Source organism: Panthera pardus, unplaced genomic scaffold, assembly GCF_024362965.1.
Source record: "Panthera pardus isolate Hobbes unplaced genomic scaffold, ASM2436296v1 HiC_scaffold_27, whole genome shotgun sequence".
NCBI classification, from domain to species: domain Eukaryota; kingdom Metazoa; phylum Chordata; class Mammalia; order Carnivora; family Felidae; genus Panthera; species Panthera pardus.
In genome coordinates this window covers 4,280,743-4,303,455 of record NW_026526843.1, presented here as the reverse complement: position 1 = coordinate 4,303,455, position 22,713 = coordinate 4,280,743, and the positions used below count along the sequence as shown (strand labels likewise).

Genomic DNA, 22,713 nt, shown 5'->3' with positions numbered 1-22,713 from the left:
GGCTTTTAGGAAGTAATTAAGGTTAAATCAGATCATAAGAGTGGAGTCCTGATCCAATAGGTTTGGTGCCCTTATAAGAAGAAGAGAGGGGGCGCCTGGCTGGCTCAGTTAGTTGTGCTTTCTTGAGCTCAGGGTCATGAGTTCAAGCTCCAGGTTGGGTGTGGAGGTTACTTAAAAGTAAAATCGAAGAAGAAGAAGAAGAAGAAGAAGAAGAAGAAGAAGAAGAAGAAGAAGGAGGAGGAGGAGGAGGAGGAGGAGGAGGAGGAGGAGGAGGAGGAGGAGGAGGAGGAGGAGGATGATGAGGAGGAGAAGGAGAAGGAGAAGGAGAAGGAGAAGAAGAAGAAGAAGAAGAAGAAGAAGAAGGGAGTTATCTTTCTGATATGTGAGGACACAGTGAGAAGGCAGCCATCTGCAAGCCAAGAAGATAGGTCTCACAGAACCTGACCTTGCTGGTGGTACCCGGATTTCAAACTCCCAGCCTTTAAAACTAAATGAGAAATAAATTTTTATTGTTTAAGTCACCCAGTCTAAGGCATTTTGTCATGGCAGCCAAAGCTAATACAGTCATATTTGGGGATAAAAAGAGAGACAGAACCATAACGTCAAAAGAATGAGTGATTATCATCTGTGACTTCAAGAACAATTTCCTGAGGGGAACATGAGAAATAGTTTGAATGTGGAAGTCAGCACTGGAAACAGGAAAAATATAACAACTATAAGAAAAAATTAAAAATACTGATTATGCTACTGTTAATAATATGCTGTATTTTGTTTCAGTTTACCCTTTTCTGAAACCTTAGTTGTACAGTCTATATTTTTTAAAGTCCACACAAAATATATAAATACATTAGAATCTCCTTATCTATGTGGTCAAAGGTGGTTGTTAGTTAATTGATAAAGTTTGTCAAAGCAGAAAATCAAAGTACACACACAGACACCTTAAGCTTCTAATTTTTTTAAAAAAATTTAATGTTTATTTATTTTTGAGAGAGAGAGAGCACTCGAGCAAGAGACAGCTAGATAGGGGGAAACAGAGAATCCCAAGCAGGGTTCTTGCTGTCAGCACAGAGCCTGACACAGGGCTCAAACCCAAGAACTGTGAGACCATGACCTGAGCTGAATTCAAGAGTCAGACGCTTAACCGACTGAGCCACCCATTCGCCCCAAGCTTCTAATTTTGTTTAAGATTTTGTTTTTTTAAGTAAACTCTATACCCAACGTGGGGCTCAAACTCACAACCCCGAGATCAGAGTTGCATGCTCCACCCACTGAGCTAGCCAGATTCCCCTGAAACTTCTAATTTTGACATAAAACATATACATTGTTATTCATATGCCAGTCTTTTGCTGTAGGGTCAGAGCTTTTTTGAGTATGGACTTCTGGTTCTCTTTGTCTTTCTTCCATAAACCACACCAATAACTCATCATCTATGATTTTCAGCTTTCACTTATTTAATGTGGAAAAACAACATAGATGCTTGCAAAGCAATTTGAGTACAGAATCCTTCCGGATTTTTCTCCTGCAATATTTTACTGCTGTCATGTGCAAAACTAATATGACAGCACATTTTTGGGGATTCCCCCTTTACTGAGTTTTTGCAAAGTGATGAACTTAGTTTTCACAGAAACAATTCTTGCTTTCAGTGTTCATAATTCCTTGGTGTACATACCATTTAATTTGTGTAATTATAACGAGTAGAATGATCAAAAATATGCTCAAGAAAATAATTATTACGCATGGAACTCAATTGATGGGTGTAGAAGTACACAACCCTTAGAGCAGTCTACTAGTCATGAACGTTCATCATGACACAGGCATCTGCCAATGTGTTAAAGAGGGAATGTAAAGCATTCTCTGTGCATCAAGTGGAATTTCATTAAGAGAGTTTCTACTGTCCTTGCTCATTTAAAAAAAAAAATCCAGGGGTGCCTGGTTAAACGTCTGACTTTGGCTCAGGTTATGATCTCATGGTTCGTGAGTCCAAGCCTCGAATGGGGCTCTCTTCAGTTGGCGGCAGAGACAGAATTAATTAATTAATTAATTAATTAAATCCACTGCTTAATTCATTAATCGCTTAAATCATATGACATACCAGGCACCGTACTAAGCCTTTGGCGTGAATTATCTTGTTTAATTCTCACAACTCCATGAGATAAATCTATTTTGTAAGCTTATTTATTTATTTTGAGAAAGAGAGAGAGAGAGCGAGCATGCACACGCATGTGCGCACATGAGCAGAAAAGGGCCAGAGAGAAAGGGAGAGAGAGAATCCCAAGCAGGCTCATGCTGTCAGCGCAGAGCCCGAAGCGGGGCTTACTCCCACGAACCATGAGATCATGACCTGAGCCGAAATCAAGTCTGACGTTCAACCGTTCAACCGGCTGAACCACCCACGCCCCCCGAGATAAGAGTACCATTATCTCCATTTCACAGCTGAGTCAACTGAGGCTCTGGAAGATTCAGTAACTTGCCCTAGGCCACACAGTGACTAATTTGTTCTTCCTCCTGAAAGAACTGTCTTACTAATGTATAGGAATCAAGTTAATTGTTCGGATCCATTCATCTACTTATTCAGCAAACATATATACATACTTCCAGGTAGTCAAACACGTGGTTTCTGTTTTCAGGTACCTGGAAAAGGCAGGTAAATCTGCGAGGTAAAAGATTTTCCCCAATTCATTCAGCTAATAAGTGAGTAGAGCACGATTACAATTCAGGTTTGATGTAGCAAATTGTCACCTGACAGCTCTGGGGGCCTAGAAGCTTTGGCAGGTTGTTGGGTACACAAAACTACCTTGAACATTTGTTGTTCTCATGAGAAGAGGAGTTTGGAGCTCCCCAGAAATCAATGCCCAATGATTAAAACACAGTTTGTAAATTGGAGACTGTAAATAGAAGTTCTAAAACAAGTTTTCAATTGTGTATGTATCTATCTAATCCTTGAACAACACAAGAGTTAGGGATACTGAGCCCTTTACACAGTCAAAAATCCATCTCTATCTTTTCACTCCTCCAAAACTTAACTACTAACAGTCTGCTTACTGTTGACTGGAAGCCTTACCAATAACACAATCAATTAATACATGTTTTGTATGTTCTCTGTATTCTATACTGTATTCTTACAATAAAGTAAGCTAGAAAAAAGAAAATGTTATTAAGAAAATCGTAAGAAAGATAAAATACATCTGTAGTGCTACACTGGTACTGTATTTAACAAAACAAATCCATATACAAGTGTACCCATGCACTTCAAACCTGTGTTGCCCGAGGGTCAACTGTATACACATATATATGCTTTCAAGTATTTATTTTTGAGAGAGAGAGAGAGAGAGAGAGAGAGAGAGTTTGCACACATGCGTGCATGTCAGGGAGGGGCACAGATAGAGGGGGGAGAGAGAGAATCCCAAGCAGGCTCCACGCTCGGCATGCAGCCCAATGCGGGATTTGATCTCACAACCGTGAGATCGTAACCTGGGCCAAAATCAAGAGTCAGATGCTTAACCTACTAAGCCACCCACGAGCCCCTATAGAAAAAGTTTTCTTTTTAAGATAAACGCTGTTCTACTGTAATCCAAGGGGGAGGATAAAACAGGATTCAGGATTGTAGTTCCAATTCCTTGAGGGGGGACCGGTAGTAAAGAATTTAGATCCACTCAAGAGCTTGATCAGAACGTTGAAGTGTCAGTTTAAACACAAACATGGAATGCAAAAGAGAATCAAAAGTCCAGAAAAGAAACAGAGAAGTCCAGAAAAGAGAAAATAGAAAAGTTGCATAGAAAGAGATATTATGAGAAAAATAATCGTAACTTAAAAATTGAGGAATTGGATTATCATGGTTGAAAAACATTAAAGCCTGCATGTTGAGACAGAACCAAGCCCTTACCTCTTATGCAACACGTTCCACAAGGCTGGCCAATTTCGAGGTACATTATGGAGGGCTGAAGGGGAAATGCCTCTCCGGAAATGGGGGTGGAGAGCCCGAGCCACGTGAGCGCCTGACCTCCAAAGGCATAAATGCCAAAGGCTTTTAGAGCCAATTGGCAACATGTGTGGGGATGGAAGACTCAGTCGATTACTCTTATAAACATGGTATGGGATCTTACGGAAGAAAGCAAAAAGGAAGCCCTGATCGGAATCCTTACAAGAATGGCTATATATTTATTCTTTGTGACTGAAGAAACATTTAAATACACAAACACGTGGGATGTGGCAGCCTTGATGGGGAGGGTTAAATACTCTGGTGGAAAAAAAGAATCAAAAATGAGGAGGAGAAAAGAAAATCTTGAGTTTCCTAAGTTGTTTGCGAAGAAACCAGAGCCTATGACAGAATTTGGTCCTCATGACTGAAATGTTTCTTTGGTGTCGGAAAAAGTATTGCTGTCATATCTCTCTTTAGAAATTCTTCTTTTTTCTTTCTCATAATAAAAATCCCGTGGCAGCTCCTTGTCTGGAGGGCTTTAAAAATAGGAGCGATCTCATCTGTCTGGAATGGTCTGTGTCAGCACTTGCCCTAGGCAAGGTTGCCACATAGGCAAAAACTCCCCCTTCCCTCCTCCCTTCCAGACGTCCCCCTCCTCCACTGCGCCCCAATGCCCTTCATGCCCTTGCACCCCCCACTCTGTGTGGGCTGACCCCCTCTTCCCAGACCGCAGCTCCAATGTGACCTCCCACATAAAATCAAACCCCCTCTCCCTCAAGCTTTCTCCAGGTGCTGGGGATGCAGTAGGTTTTACCCCTGGCGGCCTATTTGCATTTTAAAATAGGACCCTGGCTGACCCACATGAATCTCGAGCTGGTGGTGGAGCTTTGGACAGTGTAACTAAGTAGAGAGAAGTCCAGGGGAGAGGGGAGCATTTGGGGTCGCCGGGGGGAGGGGGTGGGGTAGGTCGCCTTCCTGGAAGCTATTAAATCCCAGATGTGGGCCCCTGCTCCGCGTGGCACTGCCTTGAGGGAGAGGGTAGGGGGTGGGAGGAGGGTGGCTGGGCTCTCTGACCTCTCAAGGTTGCCGTAAATTCTACGGGTCGGTGATTTCCAACTACATTTCCCCTCACCCGGCTTCCTTTGCAGCGGCATAGGCACCACGTGACTTGGCTTTAACTAGAGGTTTTCAGCAGCATTTCTTTGCGCCTATCATCCAGGGCCCAATTTTCCCATCACGGCCCTCCCTGCAACGGCTCCGGGACATTTTCAGAGAGATCTTCAAAGCTCCTGTTCTCAGAGAAGCCCAGGAAAGGGGCTGTTTTGTGTTCACCGTGGACGTGGGCTTTATGAAGAAAAACAAAAACAAAAACGTGTGGCCCTATGTGAACGAGTTATGCTGGACCCAGATCTGGTGGGAAAAGCAGCAAAGTGAAGTCTACTCAAGGAGCTCCTATGAGTAATTTGGCCAATTTCATGTCAGAGCGGCAAACATTCAAGAGCCCCTACTAGGTGCCAGGCTTTGAGTTAGACGTGGTGGGTAACAAGAAAAATGAAGCAAGGTCCCTGCTATGAAGGTATTCGGTCTAATGGGAAAGACAGACATCCGGGTTCAAAGTGCACGCTGGAGGTGAGAGAGGGTGTTTGGGAGCACCGAGGTTGCCCTTGGCTCACCCTGTGGCTGATAGGTATCCGGGAAAGCTCTCCAGGGAAGATGGCATCTGAGCTGAGTAGGAGTGAGCCAAACCAAAGAAGGGTGGGAAGGGCGGTCTGTGGAGAAGGAATGACAGGGGAGCAGAAGCCGGAGCCATGAAACTACTTGATGTGAGCGGGGAACTGCGAGCAGGCTGCGATTATTAGAAAGGAAAATGCCAGCGAGGGGGAGGGGCAAGAGAAGAGGCCGGAGGGGCAGGCGGGGCCACGTGAGCTTGAGCCAAAGTGGGCCCGGCCTCCTGAGCGAAGACTAGAGACTTTATCCTGAGGGGAGCCACAGAAGGATTTTAAGCAGGTCAGATTTGCATCTTGATTAAACTATCTGTCAATTTGGGGGGGAAATCATTCAAATTGCCTGTGGGATGAATTGATTAAAGAATTCCATTGAAGGGGTAGATTTGCAGATCTCGCCATAGTTAAGTGCAAGGCTCTCTTTTTCTAAGAGGATTTGTCATTAGTCTGAGGCTTTTTAAGCAGGGGGGGAGGAGGCCCTAAAACAATCTACAGGTAGAGGCATGTATTTATCTGTGAAACATCGTCTTTTGAGAGGATGCAAGCAAGACCTGTAAACCGTGCTTACCCGAAAGTGCTTTAAGAGTTGGGCTGCCCCCACCCTTTCTCCCACACTGCAGTAACACTATCAGGTCAGGAATGCAAACTGTGCTATGATCTCTCTGTTTTGTTTAGCAAAAGTCATCCGGGAAGGCGCTGTTTAACCTGAGTTGCAGCCACCTAAATCTTGCTGAAAAGGAATATTTTGGATTAGAATTCTGTAGCCATTCTGGAAATAATGTAAGTTGCTTTCATTATAGGGTTCTTTGTGTCTAGGATTGCTTCTAAAATGCAGTTTGCAGCCAGGTATGGAGCGCTCAAACCTGACTGAAAAATGAAAAAGCATTTTAAACCCTTGCAAAATGACCAGATTTAACAACTACTGTCCCTCTTCCCTCTTTGTCTATTTAAAGTCGCCTCAGTTTACCAAACAGACTTTTCTACCCTACGCTCCTCTTTTGTCATCCTGGGAACAGCAATCTGTGCTTTATCTGTTCTGATTTTCCCTGAGGCTGGACATCAGCCTCCAGAATGAAGGCTCCTAACCTTACCAATGACTAGGGGACTCTTCTTTCCCCTCTCTCAGGCCCCAACATTCTGGATGTTCTTCCTGACGTGTCCTGCCTTGGCTATTCCGTTATCCAGCACCAGCACCTTCCCAGAAAGTAAGCTGGCATTTGGAGGCTTTAGGATTCAAATGCAGAGCCAAATGCCTTCATTAGTCTTTGTAGCCACTAACGAGCCTTGTATGTGACACCTTTGTCATCCTACTTAGGCAGGGGAGCAGTGATTCAAATGTCAACAACGAAGAGTTTATAGATCAACAGTGTTCACTGTCATTGGGTAAATACGAGGGGGCTGATTGAATATGGTCGAGGTATGTCATCTCTGACACCACTGTTTCTAACTGTCGTTAGAAGGGATCTCAGTAGTCTTGGTATTTGTTTATTTCGTGTTGACTTTTGTCCATTACCAAAAAAAAAAAAAAAAGCTGCACTCAATGCCATGTTCTACCAACTTTTTCATTAATGTTATCACAGGTCTGGTTGGAGATACTGAAGCCCATTACAAAGCAAGTAAAAAGTAAGTATGGAAAATCACTTAAGGGATGTAATTCCCAGTGACAGCTTGAAAATATTTCAGCAACACCACACTATTCCTCACCAAATATAAGGGAGAAAAGGGCTTTGATGTATTATTTTAATCCTTTGTATATCCAGTGAATTTAGCAATTAAAAAAATCGTTTTAATTTTGCCCAAGAGGAAAAAACTCATGCTCCTGGATCTATGCTGGTAATTACAGCACTCTGTGGACTGGCTCGGACTCCAGCACTGCAAATCTTTGAGCATCCTTCATGTTCTCGGGGAAGGAAAAATTTCCTCTGCCCTTCAAGGTCCTTCTAGCCAGAATAAGAATCAAATGGACAGGAGACAGATGAACAAGAGAAATTCAAATTTAATCTCATAGGTATGGGGAATCCACACAGGCATGGAAATTCCAAAGACAGGTGAAATGAGGTAAATGTGTCATCCAGAACTAAGGAGAAGGGGGCAGGGTGTGGGACCTCAGAGGGAAGGAATGCACTTCACAGGAGGAAGAAAAAGTAAATGTTTGGTAAACAAATGTTTGCTGGGCCACTCAGACACAATGGGACATGGAGGACTTTAATCAAAAGCCCTAGCGAAGTTCCTCCCTGTCTGCCACACCTAGTTCATGTTGTAATGGAGTTATCTCAGGTAATAGCTCTCTTCCTGGTACAGGCTCTTCCTTTCCAGTGTAAATTTAGCCAGTTGAGGGGGAGGTAAAAAGCATTTCCTGAATTGACTGGGTTTTGATTGCTTTTAAGTCAAAATAATCCTAATGCCTAAGTGCCCATTTTAGGGCAGGCTGACCTTGGTCGTTATGTCAGTCTGCACTGCCATTTACCTTCTACCAGAAGATGTTTTAGTTTTATCCAATGTCACAGACACTGTCCATTTGTTTCATTTCGTATTTGAGTGCCTAGTATGTATGGAATTTTCCCTCCACCCGGATGTCACCACCTAGTGTGGTGCTTAAATTTCAGTGTGTGTCAGGATCACTTGTTCAAATGCAGATTCCTGGGCCTCATTCCCGGGTAGCGGGGGGGGGGGGGGGGGGGGGGGGGCGGCAGCAGCTTGCATTTTAAACAAATTCCACAGGTGGTTCTGATGCAGGCAGATTTCAGTCGACACTCTGAGAAATGCTTTTATTTTTAAGTGTGTTAAATAAAACAGAGAGAGAGAGAGCTCGCGCGCAAGAGCCAGGGGAGGGGCAGAGACAGAGGGAGAGAGAGAGAATCCCAAACAGGCTCCACACTGTCAGTCAGCACAGAGCCCGATGCAGGGCTCACTCCCACCAACCATGAGATCATGACCTGAGCCGAAATCAAGAATTGGATACTTAACCGACTGAGCCACCCAGGCGCCCAAGACACGCTGTTTTACAGCGTCTCTTCCCTCGCGTGCTCTCTGGGTTGGGGTTTCCGCAGTCCCATCTGTTCCCACCACATTATAATCCCGTGTCACCTTATTCCAACAGCTTCCTAACTGATTCCCCTGATCCATCATGTACACTACTACAAAGGTAACTATTGAAAATACAAAGCTGACCACATCACGCCCCGGCTGAAAATGCTTCCACGGCTCCTCATTGCCCTTAGAATAAAGCCCAAACTCGTTAGCAGGATCCGCAGAGCACAGACTCTGCCTGCCTTTCTAGCTTTACCTCTGCCATCGACCCCCTTCATACTCCTACCTTTCCTGCCTGTGACAAAATTCACTTCAGGCGTAGGGTTCTCAGATAAAAGATGTCCACCTAAATTGGAACTTCAGGTAAACAAAGAATAATTTCTTTGTATAAGTATTTCCCGTGTGATCATGGTTTATCTAAAATTCAAATTGAACCGGGAGCCCTCTTTTCTCCCTCTTCTGCTTCCCCAGTACTCAACACTGACATTAGTCTGTGCTGCTGCCCATCCTCCCAGACTATGAGTACTTCTTTGTCTTTTCATTCCCGGCACCTGCCTGGTGCAACGCTTGGCCTATAATAGGCACTCCATAAATATTTGCTTTTGATGCAAAGAGTTTCTTTTTTTTTTTCAAATGCAAGTAGGGGTGAAGACAAGTAATGTGTTTTCTCTTTTTTAAGTTTATGTATTTTGAGAGAGAGAAAGAGAGAGGGCACATGCACATGAGTTGGGGAGGGGCAGAGAGAGAGGGAGAGAGCGAATCCTCAGCACAGAGCCCGATGCCGGGCTCAAACCCATGAATCATGAGACCATGACCTGAGCCGAAGTTGGACGCTTAACTGACTGAGTCACTCAGGCACCCCTAGATGTGTTTTCTTAATGTCGATTTTAAGCAACAAAGAGGCACCACTCCATACATACACTCACCTCTAGTTCCTTTTATGAGAACCTTGAGTCAGATGATAAATACCTGCTTCTAAAGCTGGGCCTTTCTCTCAGCCAGGAGCGCAGAATCCCCAAGAGGCAAGTGGTATATATATTTTCTAACTGCGACGCATCATAGAGGGCACAGTAGGGCCCAGAAAGAGACACATGTTTACAAAAAGAAACTCAAAGGGAGAGAGGGTAGAAAGAGGGACAGGGAAACTTTCCCGATTGCTATCCACATAAAGACACGATCCAGAAATAGCACCATCCTAGAAATGTGGAAAATTGAAATTTAAAAGAAAAGTCTGAGGGAAGCAGTGATGGGGAGAAGAGGGGAGAGGAGAGAGGGAAGTGTGTATGTGTGTGTGTGTGTGTGTGTGTGTGTGTGTGTGTGTGTGTGTGTGTAAATACCTGTAACTGTTGTGATGGACATTTAAATAAAACTTATGGAGATAATTGTGTTTTAAGATCCTAAGGAGGTTGTTTTCAAATTTATGGTGAAATTTTTCCCAGTGGACCCCGGACATCTTCGAGAAGAGCTTACAAGGTAGAGTACTTACCTGTGGGTCGGCTGCATGATGTTACCTAAGACTCATTATTCTCCATTTATCAGGGGATGGGCTTCTAGCCTTCTTTGGCAAGCTTGGCTCTCAGTCACTCTCTGGGAGACGGTGAGGAGCTGAGGAGAAGGAGGGCCTGGCTGGTCCCCAAAGTGTTAGTCTTCCAAAGGGTGGGGATTTCAGGGAGGAGGGGTGGCCTTCTAGCACGGCAGCCAGCCTGGGTGCCCATGTGGGGGTTCTGCCTTTAGCTGCTACAACAACAGGACTGCTTGCCTTCATCGCATCTGTGTTCCAGCTGGAAGGCAGCTTGACGGCACGAATATACCAGCTATGAAAACCTGCGGGTGTATGTATGCATCCTATGGGTAGAAAGTGATGACGACACATACTTATAAAACATTGAAAGAGTAAAAAAATAAAAAGTCTAAAAAATGACTTTAATAAATTATAATATATAATGGAAATCATTGATAATTATTACAATTCTTTAATAATTATAAATTATTCATAATTTTATGTAATTTTAACAGTCATTTATAATTACACATTATTCATAATTTGAGACAAAATCTTTTATGTGTATAAAAATAAAATTTACAAGTATAAAACGTTTAAAAAATCTATTTAAAAATTTTTTTTATTTAAGTTATTTTTTAAGTTTATATCCAAGTTAGTTAGCATCTAGTGCAACAATGATTTCAGGAGTAGATTCCTTAGTGCCCTTATCCATTTAGCCCAACCCCCTCCCACAACCCCTCCAGTAACCCTCTGTTTGTTCTCCATATTTAAGTCTCTTATGTTTTTGTCCCCCTCCCTGTTTTTATATTATTTTTGCTTCCCTTCCCTTAAGTTCATCTGTTTCATATCTTAAAGTCCTCATCTGAGTGAAGTCATATGATATTTGTCTTTCTCTGACTGACTGATTTCGCTTAAAAAGTCTATTTATACTTAGATACAATACCCTTCAAAATGACAATGTAAACCTACTTCAAAAATGCATTGTCAACATAAGGCTCCCCCAAACCCTACTGTGCTTGCCAGGCTCTAGAATCTTACCCTAGCATGGATATTTGAGATAATCTGCCCCAGCTCTCCTAGTTTACAGAGGAGAAAACAGGTCCTGGGAGCTTTGAGTGATTTGGCCGAGTTTTCCCCCACCTCCCACACCTCCCAACACAGCTCAAGGCCAGTTCTTCTTCACCCCTTTTGTACAGGAGGACTTGTATGCTGCGGGGTCTCTGCAGACGTCACTTTTCACAAGTCTGTCACTCCCTCACACCTTCTCTCTTCCATATTTGTGAGTTGTAGCCCACTTTCCCAGATAACCTGATATCTTGGTATCTATATCAGTTTGCATTTGCTAACCCATTTCACTTGAGTCTCACACTGTGACCAATTTTAATGGAGATAAACTCCTCCACCCTCCAAAAGAGAAAGAATGAGAAAATCAATGTGATGATAAATGATTCATCAGCTGTTCAGAGCGAGGATTTGGTATTTGTAGCAGGCAGCTGCCCTCTTAGTAGCAAGGAACGTGTCAAATGACAAGAAGTTTCCTTTTCCTTCTTGCTAGGAGCAAAAAGAAATTCACTTTCCCTTCAGCGATTGGGGCTTATTAATTCTCATTTACATCTATATTTGAGAGCAGGCAATGGCAAATGTTAGACTTCCTTTATTTTTTCTGGTGGGCCATTTAAGATACTTAACTATAGTTAAATTCACAAGGATGCCTCGTTTGGGGCCAATCCATGAGTTTCTGAGAGTGGTATGCAAATATAAATTTTCTAATTGAATCATTTCTAGCCCATTAGGGGAGCTCATAATTTGAAGTATTACAATGATGAATGCGTTTATAAATTGAATAATCACCTACTAATTTTACCTGCTTGTTCTAATCTAGATTTTTATCTATCCCCTGCAATTAATTTTGATTTACCACATTGCCTTCAAGGCTTAATTGATTTAAATAAAGAAGTCCAGATAAAACTTTATTTAGAAAGTTACATCTTACATTGGGAAATGCCCACAGTACATACTCAATATGTTTTTCAGTGTATAAAATCAAATACTGGAACCAAATTTGGACCATGGAAGAAAGCAGTCAATGATAGAATCTTCTTTTTACACATCTTTTCAAAACTTGATTCTCCTTTGGTAACAGCTTAAAAGCGTGGGACCAAATGCTATCTCTTTGGCAGAACTCTGGACGCCAGTCTGTACTTTATGGGTCCCTGATGAGCATGTCGGTGGGAAAAAAAGAGCACACTGGGTTCATTCCTTTCAGAACATAGGAATTTCCTGCGTGCTCTGTGCAAAGTGCTGGGCTGGTCTCTGATGATACAGAGAAGGTAGTCCGAGTAAAGCATGACCTCAAGTCCTTGATTTCTGAAACACAATATTTTGGATAGGAGGAGGCATAAATTCTGTGGGTGACCTGACTTCTGGGCAGTTTCACTATCTTTGGGCAAAATGACCTTGCCCAAATCACCTAACCTCTGCCTTTCTGTAATTGTAAAATGGGGTGATCATTCCTGCTCTCCCAATCTAAGTTGTTTTGATAGTGAGTGCTCTGATAGCATTTAGTAAACAGAGCCTCCCCAGTGGGCTTGTTCTTGCTGAATCTCCCTTTGTCTCTGGCTGGCTATGTGGCTTTGCTACGTGGCAGAAACCACTGGAGGATGATTGGCCAACTCCCTCAAGTTGGCGGGAGGATTTAGCTGGGGTGATTCCTAATGGCTGTGAGGCCTGCCAAAATGCTGGATCAGCCGAGTTGTGGTCTGGTACTGGTTTGGGGCTGAAGCAAAGCCTATGCATTACTCACCATCCCCAAAAGGCATCTTGCTGACTGGGGGCGCCGTCTCTTTCTTGAAACATCTGAGATCTGGGAGAAGGGAAATGCTTGTTTCTTAAGAGATTTTCTACCCCCCCAACTTCTTCCAGGTATCTTTTTACTCTTCAAATAAAGAAGGATTTGGCTCTAGGAAGGCTTCCATGCAGTGACAACTCTACAGCGTTGATGGTATCTCACATCCTACAATGTAAGTAGCAAATGTCGGTTTCGGCGCCTATCGACCGGATAGGGAACCGAGCAAAGGAGCCGAGCACGCCCAGCGTGTCCATCCTGTGTTAGGACTTACAGAGGAGAGGAAGGCTGGATAAGATATATGTAGAATCAGCATGGTCCAGGAGAAAGAGGCTAGTCATTGTAGTCATTCAGCTTTGGATTCCAATCCAGTCTCTACTACGACCTAGCTGTTGTCGTCCCCTCACTTGTCTGTGCCTGAGTTTCCGAGTCTTTATAATAGTGACAAGAATACATTCTCACAAGATGGCTATAGAGATTAAGGGTAAATGCTGATTTTTGTTCTATCATGGCGTAACCTCCAGCCCCCCTACCCTCCCCACCCCCCTACCCCCGCCTGGGGCTTGCTGTCCAGGAGCGGGTTTGGACTAATCTGTCCAGACATGGGTTTTGCCAGGCAGGCTCCACTCTCTGTGCTTGCCCCAGGATACATTTCTGGTACGTGCTTTCTGCAGCACATTGTCATGTTTGATGGGATTTTTGTGTTGCTCTTTATCATGAGTCTGGAGAACAAAGCACAGAGTACAGCAGGTGGAAAGAGGCTAAAAGGGAAAAAGGCCCCAGGCATCTATTAGAGCTCCCATTTGCTAGCAGCCAAGTAGTTGGACTAGGCTGAATAATGAAGGCAGGGAAAAGGAGACCAGGGGAACAGCGGGAGCCGGCTTGGGAGGGGGGAAAGCTGGGCAGGCCAGGCTTCTCCTGCAGCCCTGAGGGTGGGTGGGGTCGAGGCAACTGGAGACTGTATTTCTTCTTATATGGCCAGTGGACTTTCTTTCCCTTCTAGAGAGGCCTTCCAAGAATAGGCTGTTCTTTACCACTTTTGCAGAATCATAACATTGTATTCTGTCTTGTTTCTCGACTTCATTTTTGACCTGTATCCCTTGACCTTCCTGACAGTCCCGAGCTGGTAGATTTCTGATTTCACTGGGAACTCCGGAATGAAGTGCTTCGATAGGGGCAGTGTCTAAATCAGTGTTTACCAAGGGACTGCTGACTGGGGCAGGTGACCACAGCCCCAGGATATCAGGAAAGCACTGGGCAGTGAGAGCAGTAGTAATCAGGAAGGGCTTCTGGAGGAGGTGGCTTTTGTGCTGGTCTTTAAAGGGACACATAGGAATCGGATAGGCAGTGATAGGCAGAGAAGACAGCATAAAAAAGAAAATTGTGCTGGGCCAAGAAGTCATATATACAGAGATGTAGCTCAAGTACAGCTCACACGTAGGGTGTGTCGAGGAGGCGTGGCTGAAAACTACATGTCATATTGATGGGCTTTGAATGTTTGGCTTGGTGGGCACCAGGTAAGGCGGATAGATGAACCAATGTTGGAAGACTTCTCCTTTTTCGTTATCAGCCTGTGAATGACCGGGGCCCCCACATGACTGTTGGGGAGCCCAGTTGCATCCTGGATACTTTAGCATTATGGATTTGGGCATTCCCTAGTGGCCATTTCAGGCATAGCACAGAGGACTTCAGCTTTTCCAGAGGATTATTTTGTCACTACGAGTTCTTTCCATAGAGAAAAAGCTAAAGTTTCGATGAGTCAGCTCCGCACAATCCATAGGTTGGACCATTTCACTGGATGCTAAGGCAGCGTGTAGAACATCACAAGACTGCTCGTTCATTTGCTCATTTATCCATTTATTCATTCGTTCCATATTTATGTTCTAGGCATTCAACAATCTCCACATTCTGACGTCTCATCTGCTTAAGTCTCTCCTACACATCCCTTTTGTGAACGCTTTTAGTAACTCTTCTTTGTCATTCATTCCAGAAACACTTACTGAGTACCTGCCACATGCCAGGTACTATTACAGGCACGGGGAACATGGCAGTGAACTAAACAGACACAAACCCTTGCTCTTGTGGAGCTCACATTTTGTCAGTGGAGGGCAATCGGACAATAACCAAAATAAGGAAATATATAATGTATTCGAAGGCGATAAGTGCATTGGAGAAAATAAAGTATGGAAGGCAGCTGGGGAATTCTGGGGGTGGGTACTGAGTTTTTCAGTAAGGTAGTCAAGTTAGGCTTCACTGTGAACATGACAGTTGAACAAAGACATGGAGGAGGTAAGAGAGCAAGCCTTGCAGAAATCTGGTGGAAGGGTGTTCCAGGCAGAGAGAACATCCTGTGCAAAGGGCCTGAGGGGGGAGTGTGCCAGGGGTGTTGAAGAAATGTTAAGCAGGCTTTGTGGCTGGATGGAACTGAGGGAGAAGGGGAGAGAGTAATCGTGGAGGGCCTTAAAAGCATATTAAAGACATAGAAGATTACTCTAAATGAGACGGCAAGCCATTGAAGCGTTTTAAGCAGAGGAGTGAAATGATCTGAATTAGGATTTAACAGGACCATGTTGGCTTCCGGGGTGAAAAGAGACCCTGTGAGGGAATGGCAGAAGTAGGGAGACCAGAGAAGAGGCTATTGCGGTAGAGAGAGATGGTGGTACTTTGGGCCAGCCTGGTAACAGGGGGGTTCTCATAACATTTGCTACCTTCTTTTACCGATGATATTTACTCATTTGTATGTTGTAGGTCTCTTCCTAGATTTTCACAGTCTTGCGTGGAATGAAAAACCAGCACAGTCTTTGTGTTCTTGTGTTTGCCTAGGGTCAACATAGGCTCTTGTGCTTAATAGACGGAAAGATTGGTGTGTCTGTGTGTGTTTAAAAACAGCTCTATTGAGGTATAACTTACTTATCATAAAATGCACCCTTTTTCAGACTACAACTCAACAATATTTAGTAAATTTTACAAAGTTATGCAACCATTACCTCAATCCAGTTTTAGAACATTCCCATTATGCAAGAGACCTCTCGTGCCCATTTGCAGTCACTCCCTGTCCCCATGCTCAGCCCCAGCAACTACTAACTTACTTTCTGTTTCTATAGATTTGCCCTTTCTAGACATTTCAGTCAGAATGATAAAATATGTGGTCATTTACATCTGGCTTTGTTTCACTCGACATAATATTTTTGAAATTTGTGCAAGTTCTAGCATGAATCGCAGCAGTTTGTTCTTTTCTTTTGCTGAGTAGTATTCCATTTTGTGGACATACCACATTTTGTTTAACTTCTGAGAGAGCAGGCAGGGAGAGAATCCCAAGCAGGCTCCACACTCAGCACAGAGCCCAACACAGGGTTCCGTCTCACAACCCTGGGATCATGACCTGAGCCAAAATCAAGAGTCAGGGGCGCCTGGGTGGCTCAGTCGGTTAAGTGGCCGACTTCGGCTCAGGTCATGATCTCGCGGTCCATGAGTTCGAGCCCCGCGTCGGGCTCTGTGCTGACAGCTCAGAGCCTGGAGCCTGTATCAGATTCTGTGTCTCCCTCTCTCTGACCCTCTCCTGTTCATGCTCTGTCTCTCCCTGTCTCAAAAATAAATAAAACATTAAAAAAAAATTTAAAACAAAACAAAACAAAAAGCAAAATCAAGAGTCAGATGCTTAACTGACTGAGCCACCCAGGCACCCCAACATTTTGTTTATCTATGTACTTGATTGTGGACATTTGGATTGTTTCCAGTTTAGCTCATATAAATAATGTTATGAACATTCATGTACAATTTTTGTTTGGACATATTCTCATATCTCTTGAATAGATTTCTAGAAGGGTAATTACCTCATCTTAAGGTAAATATATGTTTAAAATTTTAAGAAGCTGCTGAACTGTTTTCCATTTTATTTATTCTTATTTATTCTTATTATTCTTGTGGCCATTCTAGTGGGTATGAAGAGCTATCTTGTTGCAATTATAATTAGCATGTTCCTAGTGACTAATGATGTGGAACACCTTCTCCTTTGCTTATTAACAATTCCTATGTTTTTGTTGGTAAAATGCCTTTCAAATCTTTGGCCCATTTTAAAATGGATTGTTGTCTTCCTACTGAATATATATATATATATATATATATATATATATATATATATATATATATATTGTTTTTTTTTAGTAATGTCTAAATGGGGCTCAAACTCAGACCCCAAGATCAAGAGTCACACACTGATCTGACTCAGCCAGCCAGGTGCCCCAGATTTCTATATATTCTGATTAAAAATCATTTATGAGATATGTAACTGAAAAATTTCCCCCCAACTTGGTGCATTGACTCTTTTTTTCTTCTGGTTTTTGGAGTGGAACAGTTTTTAATTTTGGCAGAATTCCCTTTCTCAGTATGTTTTAGCGAATCATGCTTTTGATGTTGTATCTAAAAACTTTGTGTAACCTAAGGTCACAGACATTTTCTCCTACGTTTTCTTCTAGAACTTTTAGAGGTTTGCCTCTTAGATTTAGTTATATGACCCATTTTGAGTTGTTGTTTTGTATGCTTGTATGGTGTATGTTGTGAAGTAGGGATCTGACTTCATTTTTTTTTTTTCGTGTAGATGTCCATTTTCCCTATTTGTTGAAAAAAACTATCATTTCCCTATTGAATTGTCTTATCTTTTTAAAAACCTATTGACCATTAATGTAAGGGTTTACTTCTAGATTCTTAACTATGTTCCATTGATCTATATGTCCTTATGCCATTATTACACTATCTTATTTATTGTAGCTTTGTATTAAGTTTTGAAATAGAGAAATGTATATCCTCCAACTTTGTTCTTTTTCAAAATAGTTTTGCTTATTTTACATCCTGTGCATTTCCATGTAAATTTTAAGATCATCTATCAATTTCTACAAAAAATTGTGGTGGGAATTTAATTGAATTTATAAATCAATTTTGGCAGAATTACCATCTTAACAAATTGAGTTTTATAATGCATGAACACGAAATGTCTCTCCATTTATATAGATCTGTTAAAAATTTCTCTTAGCAATGTTTTATAATCTTCAGTATACAAGCCTTCTACATCTTTGGGTAAAATTTATTCCTAAGCATTTTGGGTTTTTAGATGCTATAAATGGAATTTTCTTGGTTTCATTTTTGGATTGTTCATTACTAGTATATGCGAATACAAGTGTATTTTGTATATTGATCCATTTTTCTACGTTGATGAACTCCTATATTACTTCTAGAGTTTTTCGTGGATTCCCTAGGATTTTCTACACACCTGACCACATTGAGTACAAGTAAAGACAAATTTTTTAATGTTTATTTATTTAAGAGACAGAGAGAGAGCGCGCACGTGAGCGGAGGAGGGGCAGAGAGAGAGGGAGAGAGAGAATCCCAAGCAGGCTCTGCACTGTCAGCACAGAGTCCAATGCAGGGCTTGAACTCATGACCCAGAGGTCATGACCTGAGCCGAAATCAAGAGTCAGACACCTAACTGACTGAGCCACCAGGCGCCCCAGTAAAGACAATTTTATCTCTTATTTTTCAGTGCAAATTGTTTATATTTTTTCTTGTTGCTTCATTGCACTGACTAGAACCACCAGTACAATGTTGGATATATAACTGGCAAGAACAGATGTCCTTGTCTTGTTTCTGGTCATAGGGAAAAACATTCAGTTTCTCATCATTTAGTATGATTATGATGCTAGCTATTGGGTTTTCATAGATAACTTTTATCAGGTCGAAGAAGCTGCCTTCTATTCCTTGTTTGTTGAACTATTTAAAATCATGAAATGGTGTTGGGTTTTGCCCAGAGCTTTTCTGGATCTTCTGAAATGATAAATGTTTTTTTGTCCTTTATTCTATTGACATAGTATATTATATTAATTAATCTTCATATGTTGAACTGATCTTGCAATCCTGGGATACATCCCACTGGGTCATGATGAGTTATCATTTTTATATGTTGCCAGATTCAGTTTACTAGTATTTTGTTGAGGATTTTTGCCTCTGTATTCATGAGGTATATTGGTCTGTAGTTTTCTTATGATGGCTTTGTCCATCACAGTTTTGGTATCAGAGTAATACTGGCCTCATAGAATGGGTTGGTAAGTATTATATCTTCTATTTTCTGGAAAAGTTTGTGAAGAATTGGTCTTTATATCTTCTTTGAATATTTGATAGAATTAATCAGTGAAATCATATGGGCCTGATTCTGTTTTAAAGAGATTTGTACAGTTATCAATTTTGGCAAAAAATAAATAAAAGAGCCATTTATTTGGTCTTTTTTTTTTCTTAAGAAAGCTTGTTATATGAGGATTTTCACTATAATGTGACTTTTAAAAAGCATACACCTATATCTCAATGAGCATGTCACCTGCCTAAAATGTAATAGAAAGTCAAGAGACACCTGGGTGGCTCAATTGGTTAAACATAAAACTCTTAATTTCGGCTCACGTCATGATCTCATGGTTGGTGGGTTCGAGCCCTGTGTCTGGCTCCTTGACAATGCGGAGCCTGCTTGGGATTCTCCCTCTCCCTCTGTCTCTGACCCTCCCCCTCAAAATAAATAAATAAACTTTAAAAATTAAGAAACAAAAGAAAATCAAGAGAAAAGGCAAAATAAGTTTCCAGCACTCAAAATCAGTGTCCCGTGTCCATGTATTTTAGTCAATAGGCAAGCACCACAGGATTCCATGGAGAATCCATTTACTCTTCCAATTCATAAAACGCTAACAGGTTTGGATATCTAGGTTCCCACTTAGAAGTCATAATTACAACCAAGTGGAGACCTCTTCAAGGGAAGTCAGTGACCAGGAAGTGATTCATATCAATCTGACAGAGAGGGAAAGGTGTAAAAATGATAAAGAAGACACGGTAATTCAAAAATCAAAACATTTCCAATCCACTAACTGTAGGGGCAGATAATCCTGTACACCTCAACGACCTTTGTAGGCATTGTGCTGACAGATGTTTAAAACAATAAACTGGAGACATCTAGAAAAGAGTAGATTATGATCAGGGGTGAACTGCCAGTAATTTGGAAAAGCCCGAATAATTTCCAGAATGATTCATTTCCTAGGGATTCCAGATAGCTAGGGTTTTACTCACTTCCCAGTGTACAGAGTGATGAATAGCTGTGACTGGCTGGCATTGTACTTGGCATTTATATGCTCCTTTTTGGATAATGTACGATCAAGGTAGAGCGAGGTTAGGGGCCTGTATTACTTTGCTAGGGTTGCCAAAGCAAAATACCAGAGTCTAGGTGGTTTAAATGACAGAAATGTATTTTCTCACACTTCTGGAGACTAGGAATCCAAGGCTGAAGTGTGGACAGCTTTGGTTTCTTCTGAGCCTTCTCTGCTTGGATTGCAGATTGTTGTCCTCTGGATGTATCCTCACCTGGTCTTTCTTCCGTGCACTTGCATTCCTGGTATCTGTGTGTTCGAATTTCCTCTTCTTATAAGGACACTAGTCAGATTGGATGAGTGCCCACCCTGCTGACTCATTTTATTTTTTTATTTTATTTTATTTTTAAATGTTTTTATTTATTTTTGAGACAGAGAGGGACAGAGCATGAGCAGGGGAGGGGCAAAGAGAGAGGGAGACACAGAATCCGAAGCAGGCTCCAGGCTCTGAGCCGTCAGCACAGAGCCTGACGCGGGGCTTGAACTCACGGACTGTGAGATCATGACCTGAGCTGAAGTCAGACGCTCAACCAACTGAGCCACCCAGGAGCCCCCTTGCTGACTCATTTTAATTTAATCCCCTCTTTTTAGGTCCTGTCTCTAAATACAGTCACAGTGTGAGGTACTGGTGTTTAGAACTTCCACATATGAATTTGAGAGTGTTTTTGGGGCACACACAACTCAAACTGTGACAGGAACTGATGAGAAGAAGAAGAGATCACAAACAGAATGTGGAAGAAGAAACTAATGAAATACTCACCTGTGATCCTGGAGCCTTTAAGACCTACACCGTGTCTGTGATTTACTATACTGAGACTTCATAGCAAGCCACTGCTTCTGATTTGAGAAAGACCCAGTTCATTCCACCGTGAACTAAAATATAAAGATACATAAATCATGGGGTGGGGGGCCTAGGGCTATACTGGCTGCAAAGAAGGGGCTGTTTGGGGCAGGTCAGAGAATCTGCCAGGTGCTCCACTGCTTAACTCCTCAATGCTAATGTGAAAAATGTCACTTTTCTGTCGTGCAGCAGAACTGGGAGACTTTCATGAAGAAACAGATAAGAAACATCTGGCACAAACCCGATACTTACCGAACCAAGACTGTTTAGAGAGCAAGATCATGCACTTTCATCAGAAGCACGTGTAAGTACTTCATCTGGCACCTGCTTCTGCTAGTGGGCATGCTAACGCTGGGGACAGGCTCTTAAAAGCAAGTCCTAGGGCGCCTGTGGGGCTCAGTCGGTTAAGCATCCGACTTTGGCTCAGGTCCTGATCTCATGGTTTGTGGGTTCGAGCCCCGTGTCAAGCTCTGTGCTGACAGCTCGGAGCCTGAAGCCTGTTTCGGGTTCTGTGTCTCCCCGTCTCCCTGCCCCTCCCCTGCTTGTGCTCTCTCTCTCTCTCAAAAGTAAATAAACATGAAAAAAAAAAAAAGCAAGTCCTTAAGTCAGAGAAGCTTCGAGCTCGAGAAAACACTGAGCTCCTCTTGGAGCCCTTAGGGTGGAGGTGTCATTCTTGCCGCATTTATTAGGCTCGTAAATTCTTTCCCTTTGCAGCGGCAGGAGCCCGGCTGAATCGGACATTCTGCTACTGGATATAGCAAGGAAGCTGGATATGTACGGCATCAGGCCTCACCCCGCCAGTGATGGCGAAGGGATGCAGATCCACCTGGCTGTTGCTCACATGGGAGTAGTGGTGTTACGGGTACCAACTCTTTCCTTTAAAGTCCTGAGGCTTTGGGGGTTACGTTGGCACAAGCGTGGGTGTCCATTCCTGAGGTGACCTCACCTCTCAGTATTACCACCCGTCAGAAAGGGAGGGGACACTTGCCAGTGTCTTGGGTAAGTCTTCTCCCCTTGATGTGCTTTGCCTCCATTTATGGTCTGTAACTGACCGTTTTGACTCACAGGAACTCGCACGTTATGGATTTGGGCATCTTAAAAGCTTAGGCTGTGATGCGGAGTGCACTCACCTTATCCGGATGCACCAGAAACAACCCAAAGGGTCCAAAATGTGGTGTTCTCATTCAGTTACTGGTTTCACTGGAGATGCCCACCGTCGGCTGCTAGGGAATTAGAGCCCAGTGTGCCAGCAGTTGCTTCTGTTTACTGGTTCATTATTTTCCCAGGACGTTGTTTTTCAGGTTAGAAATCAACTCAGGCCTCTCTGGTCCTCTATCATCATGAATCCTCACTCCAAGGAACCTGACCAGTCCATTAAGTCTCCTCACATGTGTGAACATTCAATGAATTTAGATACAGGTTAAGGTTCAAGAGCACTTGCCTCACCTTCCAAAATGATAGGCAGAAGGGTGGCTGGGTAGCTCAGTCAACTAAGCATCTGACTATTGGTCTCATCTTGTGGTTTATGAGTTTGAGCCCCGCGTCCGGCTCTGCGCTGACAGCACAGAGCCTGCTTGGGATTTTCTCTCTCCTTCTCTCTCTGCTCCTCCCTTGCTCATGCTCTCTCTCTGTGTCTTCTTTCAAAAATAAATAAACATTAAAAAGATGATAGGCA

At 42.7% G+C, this 22,713-nt stretch overlaps 1 protein-coding gene across 2 annotated transcripts in view; it reads left to right on the top strand.

Annotated features, from left to right (window-relative positions):
* Nucleotides 1–22,713, top strand: part of FRMD7 (FERM domain containing 7) — a 51,590-nt gene that overhangs the window by 20,040 nt on the left and 8,837 nt on the right. Inside the window, exons 1-7 of one of the 2 annotated variants that reach the window (XM_053891315.1) lie at nt 5,010–5,926; nt 6,319–6,423; nt 7,224–7,266; nt 10,068–10,146; nt 13,100–13,197; nt 21,228–21,342; nt 21,753–21,900. In XM_053891315.1, coding sequence (XP_053747290.1) covers nt 10,094–10,146; nt 13,100–13,197; nt 21,228–21,342; nt 21,753–21,900 — 414 coding nt within the window. In that variant the 5' untranslated portion in view covers nt 5,010–5,926; nt 6,319–6,423; nt 7,224–7,266; nt 10,068–10,093. Of the gene's footprint in view, nt 1–5,009; nt 5,927–6,318; nt 6,424–7,223; nt 7,267–10,067; nt 10,147–13,099; nt 13,198–21,227; nt 21,343–21,752; nt 21,901–22,713 lie in introns of those variants that run through there. The other variant, XM_019426980.2, reaches the window with a different exon arrangement.